The sequence below is a fragment of the Myotis nattereri genome, assembly GCF_964212035.1.
Source record: "Myotis nattereri genome assembly, chromosome: 18".
Lineage (NCBI taxonomy): Eukaryota > Metazoa > Chordata > Mammalia > Chiroptera > Vespertilionidae > Myotis > Myotis nattereri.
The window spans coordinates 7,423,740-7,435,075 of record NC_138093.1 but is presented as its reverse complement, the minus strand read 5'-3'; the positions used below and the strand labels follow the sequence as shown (position 1 = coordinate 7,435,075).

Genomic DNA, 11,336 nt, shown 5'->3' with positions numbered 1-11,336 from the left:
GGGCTAATTACCATTCACAGACATGTTCTGTACGGTTATATCTTCAACGTTAAAAAATGTGGATGGCAAGCGAGGTCTCCAGTCTGAAGTTTCTCCTTTGAAGTCTTTTAACGAGTCACCAGGGACAGAAGGCACGGAAGCAATGTCTGGAATACGGAGTCAGGGCCTGCAAGCTGCTGCTGCTGCAGAGGAAGGGGTGCCCCGTCCCAGACGACCCTGGCGGAGGCCCCTCTGGTTTCCTCCCGTGCTTGTCTGGAGGCCTCTACAGGAAGGATGGAGCCTGCGGACAACCTCACCTACAGAGAGGTCATGGCCTCCCAGACGCTCATAGCTCCAGCAACACACAGCCGCGCGCCCCACGCTCACCCTCCCACCCTAGGCACTTCCCCACCCCTCAGCCACGACACAGATTCTGCTCCAAACCCTCACATACAGGTCTGTGCCCCCACTCAGCCCACCAATCACAGATACGCCACGGCAATAGCTGTTTCCTGCGTGCCTGCTGCGCAGGAAGAGGTTACACACTTTGCTCTCAATCCATGACACTAATTCTGTATCAGGCAGAGTCCTTGTGCCCCAGGTCACACTGCGAGATGCTAGCCCAGGCCAGCCTCCCTCTGAAGTCCAAGCTCTTCCTACCTCCCCACACCTGGAACAGGCTGGGGGTGTCCCCACTCAGCTCCCTCAGGAGCACGTGTCCCATCCCCAGGCAGCCTGACCACCCCCCTCAGCTACAGCAGCCCTGGCTTGCCACTCCCCAACTCTCCTATTTCTGTCAACTTCTCTGCATCCAGTGTTTGACATTCTCTGGTGTTTTCTGACCTTAAGACAAGCATTAAAATTTTAATCAGCAAATTACAATGTTCACTGAGTTCATGACTTTGGTAAATGTCACCAGTGAAGTTCACCCCCCCAGCCCAACCAGTCCCTACCCCACATTAATGAAGCCTGTGTCATTTGCAGGAGGCCTGGGGCGAGGGGGGGGGCGGGGGGAGATGCAGAAGGACTGGGATGGGGCTTCCCGTTAGCTCAAAGCCCAGCAGCTTGTGGGCACAGCAGATGGGCACAAGGCCGGAGCCCGCTCCCTCCCGCCCAGGCACAGTCTCAGGGGTGGGGCGTGGAGAAGCTCATAGCCTGGCCTCCGGGAGGGCAGGCTCTTCCTGTCTGACTCTGCTAAAGCTGTCTCATTTGTAGCCTAAATAATTCACTCCCCGACCTCTCAGGGAGCATTAGAAGGAAAACAAAACCCGACCCAGACCTCCTGCTCAGGTTGCGGCTGCACGGGAGGCAGGCCAGGAGGCTGGGCAGAAGACCTAGGCTGCGGAGATGAGAGCTGGCCGCCTGCACAGGTCCACTGGGGCTGGCAACCTTCCAAAAGCAGCTTGGGGCCTGGTTCTGCACAGCACTCAAGCTAAGAATAGTTTTTACATTTTAAAAAGTTCTTTTTTAAAAAACAAAACAAATAAACTAGAGAAACAGCAAAGGAAAATATACCGAGGAGAATTTTTGTGGCCTGTGAAGCCTAAAATAGTTATCACCTGGGCCTTTCCAGAACGTTTGCTAACCCCGATCCACTCCCCAGCCTTGAAGGTGATGACCTTTGACCTACCCCTTGACCACCTCGCCCCGCGACGACTGTGTGCAGAGAGCTTCAGTCGCTTCAGTCGTCAGAATTCTGGTATTTACAGTCTAGTGAGAAGCTGGTGTCATTGTTCAGCCCATTACCCCAAACAAAACAAAGTAAAAACAACATAAACCCTGGAGTGGGATGAACAGTCTTAGTCCTACTGCACAGGGTGGGAGGGAGGGAGGGAGGGAGGGAGAGAGGCAGGCAGGGACTGAGGCGCAAGCCCAACCCATCGCCTGAGGGTCAGAATTCAGCACTGTCCACCCCTCTCCACTGGTACTGACACCCCTCCTCTCCAGGCCCCCCACACTCTGCATCCCAGCCATCCCAGCTGAGCCCAGCAGTCACGGAGGCTGGAATTCTCTTACTATGAGCTACCCAAGGCGCCGGGCTCTCAGTCCCTGAAGCCTGTGTGTCTACCCGGGGACCCTGGGCAGAGGTTCCACCCAGCCCAGCAGGACCTTTGAAGGGCTGACCAGCCTGGACCCCACCCAGACCCTCTCTTAGCGCCCGAGAGGTACAGCCTAAGGATTCTGGAAGAGATGGGTCAGAGTGGGCAGCAGGGCTGCCAGCTCAGTGTCGCAGCTGTAACTGGGCTCGGTGACTCCGGGCTGTCATGGGGCCCGAGGGCAGAGTGGAGATCCGGTGGCCCCACATCCAGGTGTGTCGGCAATCCGGATCATTTCAGGGAGGAGAGCAGTGACCTCGGTAAAAAAAATTCCTGCTGTAGAATCTCCCGAGAGAAATGTTGCTGCTGTCCAGCCAGGTGTTTGAAGGTTCCTCTTCCAGAGATGAAAGCAACATGGGCCCTAGCCGGCTTGGCTCAGTGGATAGAGCGTCGACCTGAGGGCTGAATGGTCCCGGGTTCGATTCCCGTAAAGGACACATGCCTGGCTGTGGGCTCAATCCCCAGTAGATGTGCAGGAGGCAGCTGATCAATGATTCTCTCCCATCATGGATGTTTCTCTCTCTCCCTTACTCTCTGAAAAAAAAAAAAAAAAAAGCAACATGGAAGGCGGTGGCAATCCCACATCCAGGCCAAGTGAAAAGGTCAGTAGTCAGAGTTGGAGGCCCAAGCTGTGAGACCTTGGGCAAGTCACTTCACCTCTCTGGGACTGTTTCCTCACCTGCTCAAACAAGCAAAAACTCGAGGTGTTTGGGTGGCAGTGATTTGAAGGCCCGGTCCATCCCTAGCCCAACAACGAACAGCCCAAACCGGGCCCCATGTCTGCAGAAGCTCCGCTGGAACGTTTGGCTTCATCTCTGCGTCTCTTCCGCAAGTCAAGCCAGTCCCAGGCAAAGGCTGTGCAGCCAGTCTGCAGAGGGACACATGTCTTCCTTCAACACGTTAGCAGTTCACTGGGAATTTGGACCCATGTGAGGGAGAGAAGCGGTGGGTGGTCAATGTGACCTCTTGTCTTTGTGCCCGGTGACCAGGGAGTGGCTGCAGAGCTGTGGGAGTCTCAGCCCCACACCCCCAACATGCCCACAGCCTATGGCCCAGAAGCCACAGTCTGGTACCACATGCTTATGATCTAAAGCGTCTTTCGTCAATTCTCCGACTTGACTGGACACTCCTTGAGGGCAGGTGACCTTCTGCTGTGTCCCCCAGGAGAGCCCAGCGCAACACTAGGTCTGTGGCTGGAGGTCTGTCCATATCCGCTGAGCAGCTCAACTGAAACGCCCCTGGGAAAGGGGATGCTGCCTTTGACCTGGGGCGTGTGTCCAGGTAAGCGAACCTCCAGACTTGCCGGCTGATAACTGGATACCGTGCTTCTGTCCACGGCTCAGTCAAGCTGTTCTGCCGAGGCCATGACCCCAAGAACTACCGTGTCACCTAGAGAGCAAGTGAGGGGAAAAGGTTAGAGAAGGGAACGGACACTCCCAGGATCATGCAGGTCATGCGGGTCATTGCTGCCGCCCCTTCCCAGCCTGGGAAAGCGTGGCAGGGTGGCCCGTGCAAACGTAAGTCAGGCTCCTCTCACCACACAGGGTGCTTCCGATTAGTTACCGAAATTGCAGGCACAGAGATCCGCAGCCCTACAAACACAACCTTAGGAAGTGACAGGCTGGGCCTGGTGGCTTCGTTGGTTGGAGCATTGTCCCACACACCAAAAAAGGTTGAGAGGTCAATTCCCAGTCAGGGCACAGACCCAGCTGGTGGGTTCCATCCCCAGGGAAGATGTGGATGGGAGGCAACCGATCGAGGCTTCTTTCTCACATCGATGTTTTTTTTCTCTCTCTCTTCCTTCTTCTCTCTCTAAAATCAATTAAAAAAACATATCCTTGGGTGAGGATTTTAAAAAAGATAAAGTGACAATGTTACCAGCTCTGTGGGGAGGCCTCCCTCTCTTCTGGTCTTGAATATTCTCAGAATGGCTGTCTCCTTGCCTGCCTGCAGATAGGAAGCTCTTCTTTATACGGGGGCTGTAGCTCCCCCTGTTCTGTGCTCTGAAAATGTTGCTCATTCGGAACCCTGAAGGTAGCCTTCCCTCCTGTGTGTGTGTGTTTGTTTGTTTGTTTGCTGTGTGTGGGAGTGACCAGGGAAGGCAGAAGCAGAGTTCTGGCTTGCCCCATGGTACCATCATTTGTACAAATGGCGATGACAGAGCTACGGACTGGTTAACCGTGACCCACATGGACTTGCTCACGAGTCTGATAACATCTTCATTACCGCTTGCTCTGTGAACCATGAATTCTCCCGGGTCACAGCCCGGCAAGGCAATTTGGCTAGCAGTGGTTCTCAACCTTCTGGCCCTTTAAATACAGTTCCTCATGTTGTGACCCCAACCATAAAATTATTTTCGTTGCTACTTCATAACTGTTATGTTGCTACTGTTATGAATCGTCATGTAAATATCTGATATGCAGGATGGTCTTAGGCGACCCCTGTGAAAGGGTCGTTCAACCACCAAAGGGGTCGTGACCCACAGGTTGAGAACTGCTGGGCTAGAGGAAGGCAGGTGTGAGCCACGGGGAGCTGAGAATCCTGGGAGTGTGCGGCGGGGTCTGCGGCAGGGGTGGCCGGGCAGAGTGGCTACAGCAACGTCCCCTCTGAATTATCTAGATAATTGCCTCAACTCTCTGCTTTGTTCCTGCGGACCTGCCGTTTTCCAGGTGGCAAACTCGCTCCAGGCAGAGGAGGCAACCAAGGCAGATGACACATCAGGAAGTTTGCTCAGAAGGACAGGGGCCCTGGCTCCAGACCCCAGAGTCAAGACAGACCTACCTGGGGGACTGTCTGGGGCTGTGCCCACATGGTTTGCAGGTCCCTCCTTAGGACACCGACATCTCCCAGGGCTCCTGCGCCCCCTTTTCCATCCCAGGTGGAAGGGGAGCGGGAGGGGGTGAAGCATCCATGGGTGGGTACCTTGGTGGTTTTGACCTTGTGTCCCCGGCTGCAGCTCCACCCCGACAGGTCCGGCAGCACCTTGCACTCCTCCCCCGGCAGGCAGGGCTCCATCTGGCACCACCACCTCTGCAGGACGATGGAGGCTGTGGGAGCAGAGCAATGGGGGCAGCGCTAAGCTCTCTGGAAGTACAGCGTGCGGTGAGGGCGGGGGGTGGGGGTCTGTGTGGGATGACGTGCCCACCTGCACACACCTCTGGCTTGAGCCCTGCAGCTTCCTGTCTTTCCCCTACTCGGGCTGCCCAGAAAGGCCCGGGCACACAACCGTGTCAACCTCAACCCACTGACCCCAGCATCTCACCAAAGACAGTGTGGGGAGAAGGCAGGGGGCTGGTGTCGAAGAAAAACCCTCAGGCTGAGCCACCAGGCCATTAGCAGAGAGGCTCAGTCCCAACACGCTCCTTGGTGTATGTGAGCAAGTGTGCGAGCCATTCAGAGGGGTCCAGAGAGCAGGCGCCTGTGCACAAGCAGGTGGGCATGTTTATAGTGTTGCCACTCGAGCGTGAGAAACTGAGTATGGGTGGGGCCTGGGGAAGGGAATAGGCCAGGAGTGAAGGGCTGTGCAGACGGGGGACTCCCACGTGCCCATGTGAGAGGGGACAGAGGTCCATGTGGAGGAGGCCTGGAAGGAGGCCAGGAATGCAGGAGTGAGCGTGAGGCGACGAGTCTAACAGGAGGTGAGAGGATCCGTGTGAGGGGGCGCGTCTGTGTGTGCCAGGCAGTGGGTGCCAGGCAGTGGGTGCCAGCCGGAGGGGGGTTTCTCATCTATGAAATGGCATGGTCACGTCTGCCCGCCCCCGGAGGTTGCCCCATCATCTGAGAGCTGACATGGAAACCCTGAGATGAGTAGGAAATTGTATCCCCAGCAGATGGCGAGGCCGCAAAGACAGACCTTCTTATCTCTCCCATCAGGCCCTCCCGCCAGTCCGGCCTCCCACTCACCGTCCACGCAGGAGGGCTTTGCCCGCGTGGTGCCAGCCACCTGGCCGGAGGAGCAGGAGCACTTGACGGTCTGGGAGCGCTCCTCGATGCGGTTCCGGTTGCAGCAGCGGTGAGAGGCCGTCACCTCGCAGGTGCCCTGCTTCCCGGGGACTGGAGGGACCGGCAGAGGATCAGGGGGCCAGCTCAGGCCTGTGACCCTGCTCTCCCCACCCACACCTGGGCACTCCTCCACCCCTCCTCCCAGCTCAGGGGAGGGGGAAATGGAGGAAACCTCCCTGCTGCCTCCATGCTCCTGTCCTTCCTGCTTCCCTAGTGAGGCCACACTTATCCCACTCATGGCCTTGGGCAGAAGATGAAGTCCCACGCCAACCCACACCTCCCGGCTTCCTGCAGGAGGGCAAGGGCCCGGGGCTTACAATGCGTGGGAAGGATCATCCGCTTACACAGGCTTTACCATCCCAGAAGGAAAACCACAGAATGAGGCCAGGAGGCGAGACTTAAGCCCCCACCGGGGGGCCTCTCTCCCTGCAGAACACCTTCTGGCCTGAAGGGGAAGGTGAGAATGGCGAGAATGGCGCTGCCTACGTTTTCCGGGCAGGACAGCAGAAGGGGGGGGGGGGGCGGTTTCTTGGGTGAAGAACAGAGGAGGAGCCATAACCCCTAGAATCTGTGGGCTTTACTCAGCCTCAGAGAAGATCTGCTTGCTGTAGAACGGGGTGGGGTGGTGTCCAGCTCTCCAGCATCCTGGGAAACCTCTCCCCAGTCCCACCACCTCCCCCAAACCTGTGGGAGTTGGAGGCTGCAAGGAAGCCGAGGCCAGGAGGGTCCACAGCCAGACCAGGCAGAGTGCAAGCAGCCAGCCGCCCGTGCTCCAGTTCCGCGCGGCCCCCTCACGCATCCTGCAGAGAGAAGGGCACACCTTGCTCCAACTCCAGGCACAAGCAACCCCAGCCCCAGCGCCTCTCACATGTGCACTAGGAGGTGGGTAGGGTGCACACCTCGTCCCCAGGCATCGCCCAGCCTGGCACAAACTCACTGTAGAAAGTAGGGAGTGCTTTCCTAGAGGAAAAGGGAGCAGCAAGGGAGACTGTCCTGCTGGAACACTTTGTGGGGGTGACAGTTAGGAGGAGCCTTGAAGGGTGAACCAGACAGGGTCCCAGGGAGGGCTGTGACATGGGAGGAACAATAATGCTGACTCCCAGTTTTGGAGCACTTGACCCAGGCACGTCCCAAACAGGGTCTTGAATCCTCCACAGCTGTCCTACAAAGTCGAATGACTTGTACCTATTTTACAGATGAGCAAACTGATACTCAGGAAGCCCAGATACACACTAAACAGTCATCAATCAAGGACTGGCTAAATGGTTCGGGGAGCATTGTACAAATGCAGTCCCGTCCAGGCAGCTGTGAGAAAGAATGGGTAAACACTTTATGTGCCAGGCAGGCAAAGATCTCTAACGATAATCCACCATTAAGCGGGGGCGGGGGAGCAAAGTGCAGGACGGTGTGTACAAAATGTGTAAAAGGGAGGGAGTATATGTGTGGTTCAAATAGGCATAAGCTAGCTCTGAAAACGTTCAAAACAACCTGATAACGTTGGTTGTCACCAAGAAGGGGAACTGGTTGGCTGGGAGATAGAAAGGTAGAGAGAGACTTATTTTTGTCCCTGTCCCTGTTACATGTTGGGTTTTGAACCTAGCAATTCAATTTAAACAAATTTAAATTTAAAAAGGAAGAAATGAAACGGAGGTTAATAGAAGTCAAATGACCTGCCCAAGGCCAGGCAGCATGTGGGTGGCACAGCCGGGGAGCCCAGAAGCCTGCCCCATTCCCACTGCACCCCCTTGCTTCTGCTCCCCTCCCCTTTCCTTCTCCTCCTCCATCCTCAATGGTTCGGGCCTCCCAAATCCACCCCAGAAGATGGGCTAGAGATGGAGAGAATCCCAGGGAAGCAGAGGCACAGAGCCAGGAACACCAGAGGCCAAACCCAACGCCAGGACCTGGCTGCTCCCTTGGTAGGGTGCTGGGTCTCCCTACACCCCATCCCCCCATCTTCAATGACCTCCTAACTCACCTTTATTGGGCGCTTTCAGCTTCTGTCTGTTCATCCACTGGCCTCAGGCTCACTCTACCTGGACGAGTAGGAAAGACGCTTCAGGGGCTGCAAGGGACCGAGGGAGCCACTGGCCCTTCTGAGGGTGAAAGGGGGTGGGCTGAGCACTGAAGCAGAGCCCAAGATGCCAGTCTCCCCTGTGCCCTGGGAATCTGCAGGGGCCCTTGCAGGCTGTGGGAACGTGTAGGGTGCTGAGCCTCAGAAGAGTAGCTGAGGGAGTTTCTCTGTCCAGGGGGAAAGCCGGGCTGATGGTAGGAGGCGTCTAAGAACCAATGCTGTCACCTGTCTGGCCTTGGGAGGGAGCAGAATCCGACAGGATGCTGCTCAAAGGGGCACGTGGGACAGACCCCAAGGTCCCGAATCCCCTTTGCTTCCACCTCCTACCCCCTCACACCTGCTTCCTGGACTCACCTGAGATGGCTCAGCTCTGACACCCTCACCCCCATTCCCACTCCAGGGGGCGAGACGGGGTCCTCCAGCTCTCTGAGCCTCAGAGGCTCCAGCCCCAACAGCTTCTCCGTTTCTTCCTAAGACCTCGCCTCCCCCAGCCTCCAAAGGGAGGTGGACGGAGGCAGGCAGGAGGATGCGGCCGGGAAGAACGCACACCTCTGTGTCCTGGGTCCCCGGAGTGAGAGCCCAGAGAAGACCCAGGGGGCAGAGGGCGCGGTGGTGCTGAGACCCTGGGGAACGGGTGCTCTGTGGGCAGAGGGCGCCCCACCTTCTAGGGGGACCTCTCCTCTGAGGGGCACCTCCTCTCCCGGCCCCATCAAGAACCTTTCCTTCCATCATTACAAATGCAGCTTCCTCTTCCGAATCCCATTTCTCTCTGAGCTGCCACACTCGCCAACCCAACTGTCCTCTCTTTCCCATGAACCCCAAGACCCAAAAGACGTGGCGGGGGTGGGGGGCATTTAGGCGGGGTGTCCCAGCATTCTGTTCTCTCCTTCAGAGAGAGCTGGAGAAAGCCGCTTCTGGGATTTGCTCTCGGGCTTCCACACTCCTGCCTCAGTTTCCCAACCCGCCCCCCGCCCCCGCCCCCCAGCCAGGCTATGGCGAGGCAGAGTTAGCAGCCAGCGTGCCAGCAGGGGGTGACGATGGGAACCCCAGACCTTTAACCTTCCCCTACGGCCCCCTCCTCCCGGTCCCCGCGCCCACTCAGTCCGCCAAATCCCGAGCCCCGTCCCTGGGACCTGCCTACCTGTCCCACGGCGGTGCCAGCGGCCGGCTCGGGTGCTGCCTGGTCCGGAGCCCTGTGACCCTCACCAAGTGGCTGCGTCCCCAAGGCGGCCGGGCTCCGACCCAGCTGGCAGCACCGCCATGTCGGCCCCTCTCTGCTCACTGGGGGAGCTCGGCCCGCCCGGCCAGCTCGGGGGAGCTCAGCCAGGGTCCCTCCGAGGCTCCGGCCCGCAGGCCCGGGACGTGCAGTCGCCGCGCCGCGTCCTCCGCGCCGGGGGCCGCCGCCTCCTCCGGGGCAGCGCGGATCGCCGCGCACAGCGCCGGGTCCGGCGGGCGGCGGGCGCAGCGGCCCCTGGCGGCCCTGGCAGGACGAGGGACGGGAGGATCTCCGATTTCAGTGGTTGGATCAGGGTGAGCACCCCTCTGCAGGCTGGGGTCACTCAGAGCGGTTCCTCCAATTCCCAGGGATTGCGGCTTCCCGGGGTGGGGGAGCTGAGTGTGATTGCACAGAGCCTCGGGGCTTTAGAACCTTGAAGATTCTGTGACTGCATTGTCTAATACTGTAGCCACTAACTGTTATGTAGTTTTAAAATGTAAGTAGAAATCAGCCCAGCTGGTGTGGCTCAGTGATTGAACCTCCACGTATGAACCGGTTGGATTCCGGGTCAGAGCACCTGCCCAGGTTGCAGGCTCAATCTCCAGTAGGGGGTGTGCAGGAGGCAGCCAATCTATGATTCTCATCATTGATGTTTCTCTCTCTCCCTTCCTCTCTGAAGTCAATAAAACTCTATTTAAATAGAAATCAAATAAAATTTTAAAATTGAGATTCTCATGGGCAGTCACCACATTTCGAGAGCTCAATAGCCACTTGTAGCTAGGGACTCCTGTATTGGGCACAAAAGGTAGAGAACATTCTCACCATTGCACAGAATGAGGGATGTGAACGCCAATTCGGGAACCAAACTCTTGAGACCCAGTTTCTTCATCATAAAAATTGTGACATCATTGCAATGTTCTAATCTCTGCAGGGTAAGATTTTGGAGGTAGACAAATGGGAGAAGCTGGTAGTCTGTGATTTTTGTCTCTTAGGAGAAGGGACAACCCTCTTAGGTTAGGAGAGCTTTGGGGTTAGGGAAATGGAGAGGGGAGAGGCAAGGGGGAAAAGCTCAATTCTGAGCTCTGAGCCACGGCATGTAGCCTGGGTAAAGGGGCCTTAAGGATGCCCAGCCCCCGCCCTAGCTGAGGCCTGACACTGAGTCTCATTTCTTAGCTGAAGAGAATATCTCACGAGTCTGCTTCTTCACCCCCCGCCCGCCCCCCCCACCCACACACACACATACACACACTCTCTCTCCTTTTCCTTCTCACTCTCTGCTGCCTCAGGGAGGAGTAGAGGTGATGGCCTTCTCACCAGGTTCTGGGGCAGTCTGAGGAGGAGGAGGCTGACAATGCCAAGAACAGGAAGTGAGAGATTCAGGGAGTAGAGAGCTGAGGACTTGGCTATGGTCAGCAGGCTGTTCAGGAGCCCAGGAGAGCTGTTGACATCCCTGCTGACCATCTGGTGCTGGAACTAGGGCTCCCTGGGCCCTGGCTCTGTGGCCCACTTGCAGCCACACCCTGCTGGGTGCTGCAAAGCACAGGGATTGGGGAGCTGGGTGACACAGAGAAGTGGTAAGCAAACTGCCCCAGAAACACTGAATAATAAAAATAGCCAGGCTGTTATATTTTTTTTCTTCAGCCTTTGGCTTGCTGCTTATGCCGTTGATCTGAGCGTTGGTTCCACTTTTTCCTCAAACAGGAAGGAAATGCCCAATAGCGGTAGCATGTTCTTTATCCACATCGCTGCCTGCGCCACTCTCTGTGCCTAAAGACTGATTTTTCTTCTTCTTCTTCTTCTTCTTCTTCTTCTTCTTGTGACTTCTTTTTCTTTGGCTCTTTCTCTGGCCTGAGTGCAGGCATGATTACAGAAAGTCTAAAAACCTGAATGACCATGATGAGATTTTTATTTGAAAGCTACTCTTCCGGGGGGCACAGTTTAGCCCCTGAACAGAGAGGATTGTGGTCAGGAA

General features: G+C 56.7%; 1 protein-coding gene across 1 annotated transcript; it reads right to left on the bottom strand.

The window, feature by feature from the left end:
• Positions 1 to 817: 817 nt before the first annotated feature.
• TAFA3 (TAFA chemokine like family member 3) lies at positions 818 to 9,535 on the bottom strand. The gene is made up of 6 exons (XM_081113114.1): positions 9,290 to 9,535; positions 8,053 to 8,110; positions 6,762 to 6,877; positions 5,979 to 6,128; positions 4,998 to 5,122; positions 818 to 3,464 (listed from the first exon to the last, which is right to left on the bottom strand). Exons 3-6 carry the CDS (start codon positions 6,874 to 6,876, stop codon positions 3,453 to 3,455), a joined length of 402 nt encoding a protein of 133 aa, XP_080969240.1. The 5' UTR covers position 6,877; positions 8,053 to 8,110; positions 9,290 to 9,535; the 3' UTR covers positions 818 to 3,452.
• Positions 9,536 to 11,336: the final 1,801 nt, after the last annotated feature.